The sequence below is a fragment of the Carassius gibelio genome, chromosome A18 (assembly GCF_023724105.1).
Source record: "Carassius gibelio isolate Cgi1373 ecotype wild population from Czech Republic chromosome A18, carGib1.2-hapl.c, whole genome shotgun sequence".
NCBI lineage: Eukaryota > Metazoa > Chordata > Actinopteri > Cypriniformes > Cyprinidae > Carassius > Carassius gibelio.
This window is the reverse complement of record NC_068388.1, coordinates 8,717,224-8,737,627: the sequence shown is the minus strand read 5'-3', so window position 1 is coordinate 8,737,627 and position 20,404 is coordinate 8,717,224. Positions and strand designations below refer to the sequence as shown.

The window sequence follows — 20,404 nt, the reverse complement described above, 5'->3', positions numbered from 1 at the left end:
TCTGCTGTCTGCTGAATTAAATGATTGAATTTGAAAAGTAGCCTGCTGTGAACATGAACATACTACTACACTGTTTTATAAAAGATGTTTTTTAAAAAAAGACTGAGTATGCGTCCATTCTTTCCCCCTATATTTATTACATCCATTCTTTAAATATTCATTTGTTGTTGAACACACTAAGAGTTTGTGAAAAAAAAGCAAAATTAGCAATTAAAAAAAAAAAGTAGAATGCTTTCAGTAGATTCAACGAAACTAAAATCCAATGGTCACAGCATTGTTGCACCATTCTGAGCTACTGACAAACATATACCAGATCATTCCAATTTATTATCCATCAATCCAACGATTATTGCTTTAAAAACAAACAAAGAAACAACACAAAATGCCTGATAATGCTTATCATCCACATACATGTTCCTTAAATCTACAGAAGTAAAAATATCTGAGATACAAAACACTACATCGCAATCAATTTAGATGCACACTTTTTAATCGAGGATAAGACCCATTTCCAGAAATGGGTCGAATCCACAAAAAATAATCACTTTGGAGGATGGGGAAGAACATACGATATAGAGGGACACAATACATAGCATTAATATGCACATTACACTGTATGGAGTTTGTCCTTTTCTAATTACAATCCTCAGGACGATCATTCACTCATTACGATGCAAAAATAGGATAAAGTCTGAAGAGGAGACAACAGCCAAAACCCATTTGATGAAAATTAAGCATTCACTTGCTTCCTGGCTTTAAAAAAAACTAAAAACATCCACCTGAGATTGGGCAAACAAACAGCCCATCAGACCACACTCCTCCTGTAAATGACACTAAAACAGCAGTTGTGTTATTCCTTATTGACAATGGAGGCTCCAATTGTGCAATTTCAATCTGATCCTCAGCCCTAAAGAGTTTTAAGCTCGAACCATATTTATTTCACTTTAAACTCATTTAAGTGGAACTTCACACCATTTTCAAAAAGTACAGGTTGCATTTAGATAAAAACACTGCAACTACTTTGTGAACCTCAAACCATGAAGGGCAACCTACATGTTCCGTAATATTTTGAACTAAATTTTAATAGGTGCTGCTTTTAATCAATGTAATACTTTGAAGCTTATTTTCGCTGTGGAATGAAAAATATATATATATATATATATATATTTTTATTTAAAGGTAATCGATTTTCTATCTGGTTATTCTGACCTTTTGGCCATCCCCCCCCCCTCTCATTTCTGAGATTTCATCTCCCAATTGTAAGAAAAAAGTTAGATAAGGTTGCAATTTTATTTATTCCGTGCCAGAAAAAGGCTTTTTCTATAGTAAACTAGCCCTTCATGACAAGAGTTCATTCCTCAACAAGTCAGTTTTTTCTTAGTTCCTCTAATATTCAGGTTTGTTTTTTTGAAACAAAAGGACTATAACTATAAATGTATCTTTACATGCTCAGACATACACAAAGCAGTTTTTCAAACAATTTCATTTACAGAGAAAAAGTCAAGACAGGCTCGGTGGGAAATGAGGCACTATATGTTAATAGCATCTTCCTTGTAAATGACCAAAAGCTGAGGGTAAAACATATGAAAAACACCACTGATGGCCTTCCAACACAGTTAATGAGAGGCTACTGAAACAGAAAGCTATAAATACCAGAATTAGCCTGAAGCACACACTGCAGAAGCTTGGAGGGAGGTGGGAACGACACCAGACAACTGGAGCTTGACAGCCACAGGTGGCTACGCTGCAAGGCAGCACAGCAATGAACAGTAGTTAGAGGTGAACAAACCATCTACTGTTGTTAAAATGTTCTAGTCAACTCTGTTAAATCCTCCTGAAAGTGCTCAAATGTAGGCGATTTCATCCAGGAAAACAGTGGAGGGAAGCTGCTATAGTGACCCTCAATGGCTGGCAAAGAAAACCAGTTCCAGATGTCAGCTGATCTGATACGGTACTGGTAGACTGATTAAACAATGAAAATTGTGCATCTTAATTACAGATCTGTACAGGCATGGACATAGCAGACATGGCTACAGAAAACATCACGTCTACTTACTACAGAAATAAATCTGTAGAGTAAAAAGCAAGAAAGGAAGCTTTAAAGCATTAAAAACCAATGAATCATTTGAGTCGCTATGTTAAAAACAATTCAGGGTCTGTATGGATCAAATCAACAGGGAATGTTTTTATGATGTGAATTTAAAATGACTGAAAGCTAACTGTTGTTTCTTCTTTGGCTAGCGATTTGGCAATCAGGTGACAGAAGACAATTCTGTTGTTCTGTTAAGACTTTAAGATACTGAATAAGGTAAAAGCACTTCACATCTTTCTACTGGGCACAAAAAAAAAAAAAAAAATTGACAGCATCCAGCGGATGAAACAGCGATGGGTGGATGTTTTCTCTCCAGTCAGGGTCGCAACTAGCTTTGAAATCAAGATTGCACGTCGTCGTTCCCTCCCCGCCGACCTTTCTCTCCGAGACTCGGCAGTTAAAATGTTCCTCAGTGGACAGGAGACAATTATCAAGTAAATTAGGTGCATTTTTAGTGCAAATGTTCAAAACTAATGCGCTCACAAACAACAAAACAATAACAGAATCGACCATAAAGTGGATGTACGGTATTGAAATGGGAGGTAATCTGTGCTGTTGACTTGGTATGAAATGAGTCGATGAATCGTTATGTGTCTATCTGAGCCTGCTCATGTGCCACAAGAATATTTTCACAGCACTGGATCCATACTGTGCTTGCTTGTGCTTGGAACCTTACGTAAATGCATACAAAACACACTGCTGCGAAAGTATGTCCTCATTTGCCTTTGCTCTCATCCTCTGCATGCCAGAAAGCAAACGAAGTTGAATTCATGTGTGTTTTTGTTAAAGTGTTTAGTGTGCAGAGGAGAGATCTGTTTAATATTTGCTGCATCTGGTATGGAACTTTTTAGAAGGTTAGGCAAAAAAAAAGAATGCACAAATATGCTTGAGTGGAAATAAATCACTGTGCATCCACAAGTACTAGAACGATGCTGACGCTGATGCAGATCTGGGTTAAAGCTTTGGGGGCGGAGCCAGGTTTGCATGGTTATCTGGGATAATTAGCTGGCTGAGGGCAGCCTCCATGCTATTATTGGATGAGGAGACCGAATTGGGGCCTCTATTAGGATGAACAGAAACTCCCAGCATGTCTTGCTTTAGCTTGTGTGATGGCAGCATTGAGTGAAGGCACACTCTGCTGGTCAGTTCAGAGGCTCTGCAGGGCTGGACGGGCACTGTGGGCACGGCGACTTCCTCAGTGGGCACTAGGCTCGGCACGGGCCAGGCTACTTGGACAAGGTGCTCCGTAGAGAGTCACGGAAGCTATGTGGTTATTCTGCATGACCTGCAACCATAGCAACAATATGGAGATGAGATCCAATAGTTCATGAAGTGCTGAGTTGGGTATGAGGTAGGGGAACATAATATATCATTACCATATTGGTTATCTGCCAATATTAGAGACCTTTTAAATAAAAAAGTATGATAAAAAATACATTTTGTCATATTTAAATTCGGTATAAAATGAAATTTGCGATACCCCCCCCCCCCCCTTTTGTGACATACATCTGAGTGAAACAGCTTATTTAAAAAAAAGAACAAACATATTTTTTTGCACAATGGAGGCAAAGTTATTTTGATTAAAGATTACAAAATATGATGTGCTAGGATAAATCATAATAAAAAATAAAAAAATTGATTTCATGTTTTCACCTATTTTTACATTTAACATACCTTTGCAGTAATCTTAAGTGCCCTTATAAATAATGTTATCTTTAACAAATCCCTAAACGAATTTCCATTTTTTTCATACTGTACATTATGATGTTGTGTGATGCCTAAATTCACTTACAACATTTAAATCGGCTGATTTTTTAGGTTTTATTTTTTAAACGTATTTAAACAATATTTCTAATAGTGGCCCTTTATTAGTTACTAGCCATAACATGTAAATAATTATCTGCTTAACTGTATCAGCAAGAATTTTGGTTGCAATTTGTACTTACAGTGTTTTAAGGTAACTACATGGGTTAAGTGTTTAAGCTCAGGGTAAGTACCTAGTTATTAGCCTGTTACTGAAATTACTTTAATAAGTACAGTACACAGTATGTACATGCAGAATAGGACTGTAAAAGTGCTACCAAAATGTTTATATACCGTATTTTTCGGACTATAAGTCGCATCAGACACAATACGTCATGACGAGGAAAAAAAAACATATGTAAGTAGCACTGGACTATAAGTCGCATTTATTTAGACCCAAGAACAAAGAGAAAACATTACCGTCTACGGCCGCCAGAGGGCGCTCTATGCTGTTAAGTGTAGACTACAGGAGCAATGAGCAGCATAGAGCACCCTCTGGTGGCTGGAGACAGTAATGTTTTCTCTTGGTTCATTTCTCTCGTTTATGTCAAATTAATTTTTATAAATAAGGCGCACCTGACTATAAGTCGCAGGACCAGCCAAATTATTAAAAAAAGTGCGACTCATAGTCCGGAAAATAGGGTAAGTACATCCATAGTAAAAGCCAATAATATTTCCCATCAACTATGAACATAGCAAAGCTGCAACAGCTGTCTGAATAACAAATCTGCCATTTATAGATATTTCTTTATTTTCATTTTAAAAAGCAACTTTTTATACAGGCTGACTAAGTAAAACAAACAGCTGACCCAGTCACATACCTCAAATATCATCCGCTGTAGTCCAAAGCAAAATGTGGAACCGAAAGGGTTGGTGTTGTTTGCAGACGAAGACCTGCAGAGCAGTGCATAATTTATCAATTAATCAGAGTATTATAAACAGGTTTTCATATTCAGAGGTTTCTGGATGTAACTTAAATGAAATAAAAATACAAATAAAAGCTATTTAAAACATTAATAAATACTATACTACTATGTAAATTATATTAAAATAACACTGCATTCATGTGGCCAAATCTCTACATATATGGCTCTCACCTGTGTAGCACAACTGGTTTCTCCATGGGATGTCCTAGAATCTCCTGAATCTGATCCCACTGAGTGCAAAAGTTCAAAACATAATTAGTTCTCCCTTAAAAATCTTTTATTAATTATTCATCGCATTCAGTAGTGCATTACATCTAATACATGTTGTGCATATAACGTATGTATTGACTATACAATGAAGTCCCAGAACTCACTTTGCTGTAAGTGGTCAGAATGCAGTCCTCACTCTGAGCATCTGCCCTCTCTGAAACACAATTCAAAGAATGAGACACAAAAGCCCAAACAGACATGACAGAATAAAGATCCAGTCCAGACAGCATGATGAAGACGACACTGACCTTTTTTAATGATAAGAGGGATCTTGAAATCGCACCGATGATATCTGAGATGGGAATAAAGGGCAGATATTCTGATGCTCGTGTGCTTAAATAAAGTGGAATATGATACTCAAACCACACACTGCTAAACACTGTAAACTTTCTGAAATAAAAACCAATATTCAATCAATATGCCCAGACTGCAAAACCCACAGACTGACCAATTGAGACATTCAACCAAATATTTACAATGCTACAAGACATAATACAATAAAAGCAAAGAAACGTCTCTCACATGTTGAAGTTGTAGTGACCAGGGTAATTGGTGTGAAGGACAAATTTTTTGACCAGGTGGGTTGTAGAGTCAAACAGTATATCCTGGAAAGATATAGAAAGAAACAATGCTCAAAGTTCAATGGCTTTATGTAAACTGAACAAACAAAAAACTACGCTAACAGCATGTTATGGAGTAATTTAAAAATGATACTCACCACTCCCAGTATATAATAGTTAAAGAAGTAGTCATTACATTTGGACGGGACTTGCTTGTGAGGGGAGGGTGAATGGATCTTCATCTGAGAGATACAAAAAAAGAAAAGCTTTTCAAACAGAATGCATGTGGAGAGGGAATGTGCTAGTTTCGTTTTGAGAATGTAGCTTGCTCAACTTGAGAATAACGTGCCGTGTTTGGTTGAAATAGCTTTGGTCGTTACCTTATCCTCTGACTTGTAGAAGACCTTATGTGGGGAGCCAAGAGCACTCAAAACATCCTGACAAGAATCTCCAAAGTAGATGTTTCTCTCAACAGCCCGCACTTTAGAATCAGCCAACACTCCTGGGCCACATCCTGAGAAAGTAAAAGAAAAAGCAGCGTTGCACACAGCATATGTGTTTATTATTTAATGTCTATTAATACTGGATCATTGGATATCACTTATAATCTGGAGTACGGCACCAAGATTTTATTGTGGACATCAAGGCAGCAGTAAAAATGGTTATGGCAAAAAAAGAAAGAAGAAATAAATAAAAAAAACAAACAACACTTAAGTAAACATACTCTGCTGTTCAACTATTTGGGGTCAGTAAAATATTTTTGTTTTTGAAATAAGTCTCTTATTCTCACCAAGGCTCAAAAATACAGTATAAAAATAACCTGTAATATTGTGAAATATTATTACAATTTAAAAATTACTATTTTCTTTTTAATACATTTTAAAATTAAATTTATTCCTGAGATAGCAAAGTTGAATTTCAGAAGTCATTACTCTAGTCTTCAGTGTTATATATTTTTTTTCTTACTGATACCCCAAACGTTTAATCAGTTGTGTAAACAGTAAAAATATAGTTAAAAAGTAGTTTTTTAAGACATTTTGCTTCCTTTTTTATGATGAGCGATTTTAATAATGAGTTAATGTTCAAATTACTATGATTAATGAACAGTAAAATGTTTGATAAATGTTAAAAACCTTTGTATTTTGCTATCCTAAAAGCACATGATTACACAGTTGCAGTTTATGATTTGTTCTTGTTTTTCTTTGCTGACTGTGAAGAGACCTGCAATCCATTTTTGGGTCACGGCCCTCCAATTGAGAACCACTGAACTATACTATAGTTCAACTCACACAATACTGATTACAAAGAACACTTCCAAAGAATGGATAACAGAAGCTATATATCTTTGTTAAGATCTATACATCTATAATTACGCCAGCTCTGTGGTTTATGTTATAGTGATAAAATGAAACCTATGTTGTTTGTTTATGTCGGTGATGACTAACAATCAAACAATAATCAGCACAAATGTGTATTTATCCCAGAAGCCCACATTACTTATGCTGGTTTGCTAAGCACTGCTCAACTTTGGAAATAACATGTCAAGACATGCCTTTAAACACAGAAGCATGCCAGAAAACAGGAAACTGTGGTCTTCATCAAAACAAGACATATTTATTAATGTCATATGAAAAGTATAAAAAATTTGAATCTAATTAGGTTTGATCAAAACATGCCATTCTACAGGAAGTATCTGTTTTTATCAGTTTCGAATAACAGGAGGAGAGCGAAGACGAGAGTGGAGATGAAAAAGTTCCAAACGAGCATCTAAAAAATCTGCTAAATCGAATTAATTTAAAATGAATTCATTCTAGGAGTTCACGAGAATATGACACTCTTTGTACCGAGATGTACAATACGTGAGGTGACCATATTCTATTCATCATATTGATACTTTTTACAGGTAATAGTATTAAAAGGTGTGTTTAAAACGAATTTAGGCACATGCATGCTAGTTTATTAAAACATAATGAATAGTTTTATGGATTTGGGCTGCTTGTAATACCTGCGGTGAGTAGACGAAGTTTGAGACCCAGCGGTCCCGCCCCGTCTCTCAACACCTCCACACTCTCTGCATACACATTACCAAGGTAACAGGCCAGAGGCATCACCGGAGCCCTGTGAAGAAATATATAATTTATAATGATCGCTGCTTGAGGCAATGCACCCAAGGCGTTCTTAACAAGTGCTTTAACTGAACTCAGAATTAAAGGCCCATGGTCTCAGACTAAACGCAGATTAATGCACCCCTGGGCCACATAAACATTACAAACAGACACAGGAAGACTGATTTAGAACTTCAGGGTCTGTAAGTAAACACATCCATACTCGATAGTATGCAGCTGTAATTATTCATTAGTGGTGTAACAGCATTTTTACATTCACACACAAACACCAATATTCAAACACGGACACAGCTCTTACTTGGTTTCTTGAAGGTTGTTTCCAGAGTAAATGTACATCCGTTTCACAGTGGCCCCATGGGGAATCTGCAGGGAGGCCAAGCCATGGGCAAAGTTAGGCTGTCAAGGCAAAACAACTAGGAGTAGAATGTGGTGTCTGTGCAGGTGTCTCTTCTGGTGAAAAGATGCTCACATCATCACAGTTGCGTATGTTAGATACATTTATACATGGGTTGCTGTCATTATCTGAAACAAACTATTAAACTACCTTTTTATTAATAGAAATAAAGCTAAAATAAAAACAAATATTAGATTAAATACTTAAACTAACGGATATTAGACATGCTGCCTTGGCAACTAACTAAAAGCACTAAAGCAGAACTAAAACTAAAATGGGAAAAATACAAATAAATAACATAAAAAAAAAAAAAACCTAAATAATAATATAAGACACAACTAAAAATTTAATAATGGACAACAAAATCGCTAGAAAAGAACTAAAACTAATATACTGTATATAATAAAACTTAATTATATGTCAATTAACTTTTAATGAAAAAAACTAAAATTAAAGGTCATTTAAAATATTTATAAATTATATTAAAAAATACTAAACTATAATAGTAGGCCTATATAAAATACTTGAACAACATAAGTGTCACTGGTTAACATGCATTAATTTGTATTTATCTTAATTTACTTCGTTAAAAATAAAGTAATTTCTTTCTTTGCAATCATTCTGTATAAGTACTTTGCTTTATATGTCTTTTGTCATAAAGCAATCACATGTAACAACAGATAAGCAATATTATTAAGACAGTTGGCAATTTCCTACATGTCTGTGGCTAGAACTAAAACAGTGTGAAAGGAAGGGCACACACGAACACAAAAAGTGGAAAATACCATGGAAATACAATGTTTTTACATCATGCCAGATGCAACCCGTTGGTCGTGCCTCAGTATTCTTTTAAGTTCCATCTAAATACCATGATCCATGAATATGGTACCATTCAGAGCCATGGTATTACAATCTATCTAATGGTACACAGTGCTTTTTATAAAGTAGCATGAACAGAGAGCGCAAACACAGTTTCACCTCATATTTAGGAGCTTCACTCCAGGAGTCCAGCTGGAAGGAAAATGAAAGCCCTCTGAAGTTCAGGTGAAAGAGCTGCTCAGCAGCATTGTAGACTGGACAGAGAGAACACGAACACAATAAATATACACACACACCAAATAGAGGTCTGGGCAAAAGACTGACACAGATAACAAATCTCACCTCCTGGATGAGTAGCGCCAAAAGACTGATCAATCTGCTCAATAGTAGGAGCTATTGACTGAGAGTTGAAATGCACTCCACTGTAATGAACAGAAGAATGCATCATTTTACATTTCTGTGGCTGACAAGTTATCAGTAGAAGGTAGTGTAGCAGCATCTACAACATGTAGAAAAAGCTTCATGCTGGGTCTAATACAAATGTTATCCACAACTAGTGTGGCTAAACTAGACGTCTCACCAGTATTTCAGTTTTACTTTGCTCAAATCGTACACTTCGATCACCTGCCAAAACAAAACAGACTCGATTTGCAAACTAACATCAGAAATAAACACATTTGAGCCCAAAGCCACACACACATGCCATTTCTCACCTTCAGTCTCTGATTGCAGGCGTCAAACAGCAGTTTAATTCCATCCTGAGTCAAGTTGAGAATGAGGTCGTGGCTGAGTGGCATCTGTTTGAGGGAGAGAAACAGGTCAGATAAGGATACTAATGATCCACATACATAACTGCAGTGCCAACACAGACATTCATAGACAATAACAATGACAGATCCTTACTTGTTCGCTGTAGAGCACCTGGACATTTTTGATGATTCGGCAGTGTTTCTGTAATATGGAAATGGCCTGGGCCAATGGCATCCCTGGAAACAAATCCAGACAAACAGTTCAGTTTACATTAACGTGATGATGAAAGAAGTGGCGTCAACAGCTGTAAAGGGTGTGTAGTAAAAGCATGATAATCACAGGGCACGAAACACATAATCATAAGGGTAAGAATATAACTTGGCAACGTTTATAATAATTTATTATTACACGGCATAGCGAAGCCCTTCCAAAAGTAACTTGAACTTAAGTTTAAAGGTCCAGTCACACCAAAAAGAATAACGAAACTAAGCATACAAATGTAGAGGAAGATTTCCAGCTGATTATGAACGATAAAAACACCGACACTCAATCAACATAATAAAGCGCGCGCAGCGTAACTGAATAAATATAACGTCATCGTTTGTTTACGTGTACGCTAATATAGTTAGCTTTGTTATGGTTACTGATATAAATGTGCGTAGTAGTAATGTTAACTGCTTTTTAATAGATTTACGAGACTTTATTATAACTATTATTTATACTATTAAAACGATACGTATATAACCAGATGATAAACGCATACTGATATTTATTTACCATTTAACCCAAATACATTCAGTGATGCAAGATATATTTGCGATAACGCCTGGTTTCATTTTGAAACTATCATAAAGAGTTAAATACACGTTATTGGAATATTCATGCCTCAGCCCTAGCCAAACAAAATAATTCAGTGCAACAGAGACCTTTTTCAGGTCAAGTGAACCTCAGATGTGAACGTGTCAAAGAGCACGGGATGCAGTTATGAAATCCAGATGGCAACCGACTATAATACCAAATGAATGTGCTTATTTTCAAATTGGCATACCGTTAGCTATTTCAACATGCACTGATTACTCAAGCCTTTGAACTGATCTCACACCCACCTAATGCGAATTCCCATTGTTCATTTCCCAAAGATCGCTCAGGAACGACCTCCAGATCCAGCATTGGCGGGGAGAAATTGGGGATATCAACGAGGACCTCCGACTGTGCCAGATCTGAGTCTTCCCTCTCGAAATATCTCGAATAATCCACCGTTAAATCAGCAGATAAGTCCAAATATGACGAAGTAGTATGTTTAAAAAGCCCCCACACACTTTAAACACAGTTTGAGTGACACACGGCACCCCTGACGTCAGATATGTCAAAACACAAGTGATGCAATGCAGCTATCAATGCATTCCACTGTCACCATGCTTATAAATAACACTATCAACTGAATAACAAATACACACTTATAAAGACACGGATAAAAAGGTCAATATGACAAAGTTATAGAATAAATTAAACAAACTGTATTTCAGTCACGACGAGCTGATGTCAAGAATTAATAACTGGTTACAGGTTGCTGCTCTTTTATCAACTTCCATAAGCACAAATTAATTCAAGGCGTTATTTATCTTATGACCAATATGTAGGCGCATGCATTATTTTTTAAAAACTGCTTTCTGCTGTAAACAAGAAAAAAAGCTTTGATCTGATCTTTGACTCACTCCTGAATCACATAAAACACATACGCTACTAATTATTACACCGAACGAAGAACATTTTGTGCTCAACGAGTTACATTACACGCATTTAAGCTATTTGTGGCAAAGATCGCAGGTCGAGATGAATCAACATAAGTTACACACATCAGACTATCAGTGACTAGCACGAGCCTCGCCTGACGTTGTTTTCTTTCTTTCCGATGATTTAACAGTAAGAAAACAGATAAGCACTTAAGACCATCATCTGTTCATAATAACGCTGATTTCTCTTGTTTTCCGCCGTTTCGCTTGCTGGAGATGGCGCGCTGTTACATGCAGCTTTATTTTCCGGTGTCTTTGCCGTTTAAGATTTGCTTAAGATGATAAAGAAAGAACGCCTTCGTGCCAAAAGCAACTTCCATCCAAAACACCAGCTGATAGTTCAGCTTCCTGTGAGAACGAGATATCACTTCCGCGCGGCAATTTTCAAAATAAAAGTCAAAGAGGGCGAGCTGTCCGAACAAAACATACACTGCAGACCACAAAAGCCACAAGTGTTCACAAAAATGCAAATATAGCTTAATACCAAAATAAATAAATAAATTAAATAATTAAAAAATCAAGTAAATAAATAAGGATTCAAATCCTTTCAAATTATAAATATGTAAAATAAATAAATAAAATGATATTAAATTATATAAAAACTCCAAAAATGAGAGCAAACAATTCAATTTTTTTTGTCATTAGACTCAATAGTTCGATCATGTTGATATTTCTATGCTGATGAATCACTGATCAGATTTTGTGTAGCATATTGGTGCTTGAAGGAAAATATTTATGTTGGGTATACTATTTTAAATGTTATATTACTTTTATTACTATATATTACTCCAGCAGTGTTTTAAGAGTGCAGATATTTAGTTAACTTTACTTTTTAGCTCAACTCACATTGCAGGCTAAGAAATAAACAAAAGACCACCTGTCAGTTTGCTTTAAATAAATAAAGTAATAAATGTAATAGATCTTAGTCTGAGCGCCATTGGTCTGTTAAAAATTTTGAAAAGCAACAAAACTAGTCTTTCAGGGATAGAAATTCTGTGTTTTTTATCAAACATATCGTTTTTTTCAGCTGACAAAACATATTTACAAAAGACTTTCAGTAGACAAAAACTAAATAAAACAGTGCATGGCTTTGTGTATCTTAAAGTCCATTACACATATCCTATTTTCATCAGCATAAAATTCAGTATGCCACATACCCTGATTAAGGTCTATTAGGCCTACTGTGTGAGAAAGATAAGGAGTAGGCTAACTGTTATGGGCTGGGACATATATTTAACTCTTTTTCTGGTTCATTCCAGCCTAAGGCTAGATCTGACAGCTGAATCAATAAATTAAGCTTGTGTTCACACAGGAAAGGTCACAGTAATTTGAAAATGTTAGAAATATTGATGAAAAGCCACCAGATGGCGGCATCGAGTCACTGGCGAGTACTTTCATTACAGTGCAGGTGATAATACAGAGACAATGTGGTGAATGCATGTCTGTTTATTATTTAATCTCAAAAACATGCCATAAAATGCTGAAATGTTGATGTTTTTCTCTGGTGTCTGACTATTACGCTCTCCTTTAATTTACATTTGTTTGTTTCTTCTGTGGTTAGGCCTACAACATTCAGTTTTATTTGTCACATGCTCATCCGGTACAAATGAAAAGTTTTTGTGTATGCATGAATCCTTGAGTGTATATAATAGTTGCCTATACAGAAGAATAGAATAGAATGGCACCAGTGTTCAAAAGCCGAAGAGTCATTTAATAATGTTTGAATGAAAATATATGTGTAGCCTATTCTGTACTGTACTTTTAAGATACGTTTATAGTTCCTCTTGAACCGTGTCTTGATCATATGCCAGTGTATGTGCGGTGTGGTCTGTGCATGTTCTTTAAAAGATTGTATCTATAACAGTCTGTTGTTTGTTATATGAAACATGCTTTTGTGTGTCTGAGCAAACTTCATTTAACCCTGTATTGTCCCATTGGGCTTTTTTCCATAATTAAGTAGCTTTGGATAAAAATGCCTGGTAAACAAAAACTATCCAAATAGAATGAAAGATATATATTTTTCGGAAAACACTTTTAAAGAGCTTGCATTATAATCACATTTGACACAAATTGATTGAAAAGACTGAATGAGACAATGTGAATGATTTGCAAAGCTCTGTGAATAATTTGACTTTCTCTGCATCGATAGCTCAGATCAAAACTCCAATTACATTGTTTGTGGAAAAATTGTTGGCCTTGATTTTATTTATTGTGTTTGGTAACAAACCTTGCCAGTCTGTTTCACATGGTTTTTTGTTTGTTTTTATCCTTCAGATGGGAACATGATGAATAAAACAAAGAGTAAGGAATTTTAACACATGTTCCTAATGGTTAAAAATAACAGAAAGATCTGTGTCTGCTTGTAACAATCTTAAACCACATTTCTCTCCTTGTTTTGAGTTCCGAAGACAGATTCAATGATGAAAATTGCATGCTGAACGAAGACAACTGAAATAAAATGTTAATTGTTTTAAGAGCTATCAATAATCAACGAACATATAGTATATGGAAAACAAAGGCAATTCATATACTGTTAACTCAAACACAAAAAGGCAATTGTTTATCAGTTATAAAGCTGAATAAAACAATATGGGAAGGTTAGGCAAACTCAAAGAAAATGGCAACACATCTGCGGGATTAAACAATCTCTGTCGGTTGAAACTATTATCATAGTGGCATGTGGCATTTTTCGGGATTGTTAGTCTAAAACTTTTTGAATCACCATTATCGGAGGGATAGTACAAACTCAGGAAAAACTTTTAAGTTTATTCACAGAAACCACCAAATGCGTAATGTAATCACAGACCAGCTGTGTGCACTTGTAAAGTTGTTATAATCCCTCTCTGTCCTATAAACAGGAAAATACATAATATAAAGCATCATGCGTGCATCCACAAATAATAGAGTTTATCCTAACTTCCTGCCAAGTTTTCCTTTTTTGGATATCACTGCTCTTTCATCTATTGTTAGCAAACTGATGACATTTTTATGCGATAGAATAAAGAAGCAGTAGAAATGCTCTTAGCAGGGGTGGTTTCCAAAACCTAATTGTAAAAAATTCAGTCATATACAAGCATTATGTGATGCCTTTTTCATGTCATGAAATTCTATAATATTAATACAACTTAAAATCTTTTTTAGTTTTTTATCATATAATGAATTGATAACCGCACAGTTGACACTATGTCTTAAAATTCAAATACTTTCATAAAAGGTACTTTGTACCTTATTCATCCCTAAAGGATATATATTAGTATCCTAAAGCTATACATTACTACCTAAATGGTATATTTTAGCACATAATCGCTGCAATTTAGTACCTTTTACCGTCCCAGTGACAGCTATTGTGACTTTTTATGAGAAAACATGACTGGGCAAGATACACAATGCTAAAATAATAAAATAAACTACAATTTAAAACACTCCAGTGCACTGAGGAAAAACTTCTAAGATAAAATCGAACTAAATTAAATGATTTGTGCAGGGAATTCTGATACCATTTTTCAAAAAATACCAAAAGTAAGGCAATTGTTATTTTTTATTTGAAATATTAACAATACGCCCTGTAAATTATAACATGTAACTTATAAGATAATTCATATTTTTCACGTTTACAATGTATTTATATACAAATATGGTCAATCGAGTTTTAACTGCAACATTTTACATTGTTCTTCAATAAAACTTGCAAATAGTGCATATTTTATTGTGTAGAACAGATCCATTGTGTTACAAACAAAATATCACTGTGTAATTACAGCTACATCTGACGCAATAATGTCAAATTAGGCTAAATGGATTTGGTAAATAGATGTCAACTGTGGTGTCCACAATCTGAGTCACAAAGAAACGAAGTTATTTTCCTTTAAATAGCATGCTTTGTTTTCCTTTCTAGCAACCCAAAGCAACTCCCAGAAAGAGCTCTGTCATGTTTGCTTGTTCTCTCTGTGCGAGCAACTTTCAGCGTTAAGGGTGGACGTGATATTTCAAACATCAGATCAGTGCGTTTATGTATTGGGTGCCCGGAAATTTTTCCAAATAAACACAGCTTGATTCGACTTGGGTGGGCAGACTTATCAACAGACTAATTCTATAAACAAATGAAGGAATAACCGAGCACACCATTGGCTGGTAGGCAGGGAACACGCGAGGAGAGAGAGGGAGAGACTCGAGGCTTTCGGCAATGAAAATTTAATTAATGTGGGTGGGCTGAGGGAACACAACGGGTGTTTATCATAGACAATTTATTTTCCAGCGCTAAGTCAACATAAAACAGCAAAACGGACAACAATTATTTAACATTTCAGACTCATGAAGCGGACACACCGGTGGCGAGCTCCCCAGACTGAAACTGTCCTCCGAAGTCATGAGTTTATACCACAGCCATGTGCCACAGTCCGGCGTGGCTGCCTCGGCTCTCACTTTATCGAACTCCTCCCTGATCTATGTTTACGGCGGTGAAGTTGGAGGCATCATTCCCGCTTTGGGATTCGCGTCAAGCCGGCAGGAGCCTCCTCAGAAACCTCCTTACAGCTACATCGCGCTCATCGCAATGGCAATCAAGAACGCGCCGGACAAGCGCGCGACTTTGAGCGGGATCTATCAGTTCATCATGGACCGCTTCCCCTATTATCATGACAACAAGCAGGGCTGGCAGAACTCGATCCGCCACAACCTTTCGCTGAACGACTGCTTCATCAAAGTGCCCAGAGAAAAAGGACGACCGGGGAAGGGCAGCTACTGGACGCTGGACACCAAATGCCTGGACATGTTCGAGAACGGAAACTACCGGCGACGGAAGAGAAAGTGCAGGACTCAGGAAACGGGAGAGATTAGATTTGGACATAAGAGAACCCGAGTGACGACCCTGAACTCCAAACTTAATCAAAGCGCCCATTTGGAGAAAGAGTCACCACTTAAGGACTCAGAAACGAACAAGCGGCAACACGAAAAACATCCTGAAAGAGATCTAAACATCCATGAGAAGTTTAACGGCACCCAACAACAAAATAGAGAGGCTAATGTGACCACACACGCCTCTGACTCCACGAAAGACTGGTGTTTAGCACCCTCGACCACAGCGGGCTCTAACCCAAGATGCCCGAGGCCCGATCAGGCCAGCACAGTGTCTCTAAACAATCTAAATGGCACAAACACTGCGCCTTTAAACGCGCGAGAGACGCCGGTATCCGTGACGAGTGATATTGGAAGCGCGCAAACCGGAGACGCCAAAGCCAAAGAAACGAATGCTCAGACACACCCTCGAAAAACAACAGACAAATCGAAGGAGTTTAGCATCGACAGTATTCTGTCAAAAAAGGAGAACCAGTCCCAAAGAAGGTGCGGCGTTGCTGGAGGAGCGCAGGTCGCGTGTTTGGAGTCGCGCGGTTACGCGCTCACGTCGTCGCTGATCACACACGCGCACCCAGAGCTGTACCCGCGCGGATTCCCGCTCTGCTCCTACCTGTCTCTCACCTGTCCAGACAAAATACTGAACTTCAGAGAGAAAACAGATGAGAAATTATTCTTTTGACGAATACCAGTCCGTAGCAAAGCAATTCAATCAGCTAATAATTATTAATCGCAAACAAACAGATCTATACTTAAAAAGATCTATCAAGCGGTCAGGCTAAATCTATTATTATTATTATTATTTCTATTACTATTATTGTTGTTGTGGAATTCAACATGGGTTGCCACTCTAAAGAACAGTATACTAACAGTAGTTAATTCTAATGATGATGTTTATTTGTATATTTGATAATGATAAACGATAATGTTTATATGAACAAGGTTCCTCTCAGATACTTGGCAAATTGCATTGTGCTGTTCTTGTCCTCTCCTCTACAACTACAGATAGCTAAAAACTCAAACTTGATTTAGTGCTTAATTATTCATTTGTGAAAAGAAAAGGAAAGTGGAATTTCAATTTGTATTGAGATTTGTGTTAAAAAACAGAAATCAAGTATTTAAATAAACAATGTGATTGAGTAAAACCTTGATGAAATAAACATCTTCAATTTCCCAAAAGAACCTGATATATATATATATATATATATATATATATATATATATATATATATATATATATATATATATATATATATATATATATATATATATATATATATAAACCCCTAAGAAACCCATTTTTATGGAGGGGAAATTTATATCTGTAAGAGAAACTTACAATTGTGCTTTCTTAAATATGTTTTAGCTAATAAAGTGCTTTTTTGGGCAAGTATTTATAGCTATTCATAAAAATGAATGAAATAGATGTAATTTTTCTATATAGCCAAGTTAGCTATAATCTGTTGCTACTGCTAGGACTGTACATGATCCTCAACTGTGAAACTAGTCTACCACATGTATTTCTTGCCACCATATATAGCCATAAGTAGTTTTTGAACTGAAAGGTCTAAGCCTCACTGAGTGCAAATCAGGAATGCTTGTGGAAATAAATAAGCTTCCCCACATTCAGGCAGAGGAACTCACATTCACAAGCATTTCCTGTGTATAGGATTCTTTTGGTCAGAAGTGTAAATAGAGCGCCATCCATCTGAAGGTTTGTAGAGAGAAAGAGACTACATCTCTCAATCTGCTGCCTCCATCTGTCCTCCTCTTCACAGATGGGCTCCTTAGATGGAGCAGTCTGCAGGACTCTGCTCGACCGCAGAACCTGAATTAGGCATGATCATTATGAAATACTGCTATCGCTAAAGTGATCTTTAAGATTATAAAAAGAATGTTCTTTCATATTCAGTGGAATTTCTTGATGGCATCATAGGATACTGGATGAATTACATGACTTTAAGTACTGATATAGCTTTATTGCATTAAGTATTGAAAATAAGTGGTGCAGGTTGTTTAATGTTTGATTTTGCTATTTTATTTTTCTTACAGTAAACACTGTTATTGCATACAAAAATATATAATTGTCTCTTTATATTGATAAAGATAATTGTGCCCTCTAGTGTTATAATGTGGATGCTAAATTTACCAATCGTCTGCGGTGAATGGGTGCCGTCAGAATAAGAGCTGGTAAAAACATCACAATAATCCACAAGTGATGTAAGTAATCCATAAACTGTGTGTCTGTAATAAACAAATATATCATAAAGATGTTTAAAACTCTGAACCTTTGCTTCCTAAAATATGACTCCTCAATCCATAATATTACTTTTTACAGTAAAAAAAGTTGTCTTGTTTGAATCAGGATGTGCACTGATCAAGTACAGTTTACATGCAAAAACAGACCAAAACAGGTCTAAACTAAATGGGTTTTGATGTGAGCAGACGACAAGGGGATAGACTTTTTTCGACGGAGGCAAGCATTAATATGAATTATGGATTATTGTAAATAATAAACTGGTGTTTTGTGGATTACTTGTGGATTATTCCTTTTATTAGCTGTTTGGACTCTCATTCTGGTGGCACCCATTCACTGCAAACAATCTATTGGTGAGCAAGCAATTTAATATGGAGTACATTTTCAGCAAATTTTCTTTTTTTGGGTTTATTTTTCCTTTAACAGACCAGTCTATGTTTTATCAATACATCTTCATTCCAATTTCTGCAAAGATCCAGTTATGTGATACAGATTGACTGCTAAATGTCTAACTGCTGGATATCTGGCTAGTAAGATTGTTTGGGAACCACAAGAACAGTATCGCAGAAGGCAAACATTGCCTCAACAGCTTGAAGCTGATGGACCACAGAGCTGGATGTGAATTTCAATGACCTTATTCTCAGTTTGTGTTCTGTCATTCTTGAGTATCATATTAAAATAAACACGAGAAGAAAGATTAACTTCCTAAGTGTTTAAAGTGTAAAACTTTCACACCAGAGAGCAGAACGCCACCTCATTTTCATTTATTTTAACTGGAAATAGAGCAGTTTCTGTGGCCATAACCACAAGTGCTCTAATGTGAGAAGTGCCAAATCAAAGCACACTGACTATAAAGCAGAATTTGATAAACACCAGTGGCCTAATTAAAAAACAAAACCATATTTCTGCTACACAAACAAACATATTGTTTGGCTGACTTAAAGCAATTACTCACTTCTTTTTTTGTGTTTAAATGACAAAATCCAACATTGATTCAGATCCACAAACAGTTGTATCAGACAAGCCAGTAAAGTAAAATGCTTCTGACACACTGCCTTGCAATGATTTCAAACAAATTTAAGGGATCATTTGATGAAATCAGTACCTTTCAGTATATTTGATATATTTCCAGTTTGATATTTTTAATAAAATAGTATTAAAAGTATATCCTGTGTACATTACATTATATCAGCCAAATTATGTATCCAAATGTTTATTTTTTATTTATTATTATTATTATTGTGCCATGTGGTTGATTACTGTAAAATGTCATAGTAAGGTGTAACAAAATTTGTTAAATATGATAAAGTGATATATAGATAAATCTTCCTTTCTTTCTTCTTACAAATAGATTTTTCATAAAAATGTACATATTTACCATAGAAATTAGAGGACTGTTTATGTTTATGTATCTATAATTTTTACTTAATATATTTGACACGTTAAGGTTATTACAACAAACCAATTACCATGAATTCCTGAAGAGGTCAATGAGCCATGGTTCAAAGCTTGGATCTCATTTAACTGACAAGGTCTGATAGATCAGACAGGGGTCAAATCAAGAAAGAGAGAAAAGAAGAAGCCCTACTGCAGAAGCGTCATCACCCTTGTTTCATGCGCATTCTCGTCTCCAGGCAGCATTAAATCATACCGTTTCAAGCCGCCGACATCAAAAGAGTTTTAATCTGTGTGTTTATTATATATTTTCACTCCTAGCGTAAACCAAACTCAGTTGTCCAAATACCCTCTCAACGCCAAGCGAG

The 20,404-nt window shown here is 36.1% G+C and overlaps 2 protein-coding genes across 3 annotated transcripts; one reads left to right on the top strand and one right to left on the bottom strand.

Annotated features, from left to right (window-relative positions):
• Positions 1-113: 113 nt before the first annotated feature.
• Positions 114-11,880, bottom strand: LOC127934352 (phagosome assembly factor 1). 2 transcript variants are annotated; one of them, XM_052531670.1, is made up of 16 exons: positions 10,847-11,880; positions 9,894-9,976; positions 9,704-9,787; positions 9,571-9,614; positions 9,333-9,412; positions 9,150-9,244; positions 8,076-8,140; positions 7,657-7,769; positions 6,032-6,165; positions 5,810-5,893; positions 5,614-5,696; positions 5,340-5,383; positions 5,196-5,245; positions 4,993-5,051; positions 4,717-4,789; positions 114-3,377 (listed from the first exon to the last, which is right to left on the bottom strand). In XM_052531670.1, the coding sequence occupies exons 1-16, from the start codon at positions 10,908-10,910 to the stop codon at positions 3,288-3,290; spliced, it is 1,245 nt and encodes a 414-aa protein (XP_052387630.1). In that variant the 5' UTR covers positions 10,911-11,880; the 3' UTR covers positions 114-3,287. The 2 variants fall into 2 exon arrangements, with proteins under 2 accessions (XP_052387630.1, XP_052387628.1); XM_052531668.1 differs by having other exon boundaries at positions 8,076-8,173; positions 10,847-11,879.
• Positions 11,881-15,482: 3,602 nt separating this feature from the next.
• LOC127933850 (forkhead box protein L1-like) lies at positions 15,483-17,287 on the top strand. Its single transcript, XM_052530875.1, has one exon. It carries the CDS (start codon positions 15,900-15,902, stop codon positions 17,064-17,066), a length of 1,167 nt encoding a protein of 388 aa, XP_052386835.1. The 5' UTR covers positions 15,483-15,899; the 3' UTR covers positions 17,067-17,287.
• The last annotated feature ends 3,117 nt before the right edge of the window (positions 17,288-20,404 follow it).

Excerpts from the sequence above, each read along its gene's own strand:
- LOC127934352 (XM_052531668.1), bottom strand. The coding sequence starts at position 10,910 with ATGCTGGATCTGGAGGTCGTTCCTGAGCGATCTTTGGGAAATGAACAA. Across the intron at positions 9,245-9,332 it reads TGGCGCTACTCATCCAGGAG|TCTACAATGCTGCTGAGCAG; the intron begins GTGAGATTTGTT and ends CTCTCTGTCCAG. Across the intron at positions 3,378-4,716 it reads TACAGCGGATGATATTTGAG|GTCATGCAGAATAACCACAT; the intron begins GTATGTGACTGG and ends CTATGGTTGCAG.
- LOC127933850 (XM_052530875.1), top strand. The coding sequence starts at position 15,900 with ATGAGTTTATACCACAGCCATGTGCCACAGTCCGGCGTGGCTGCCTCG.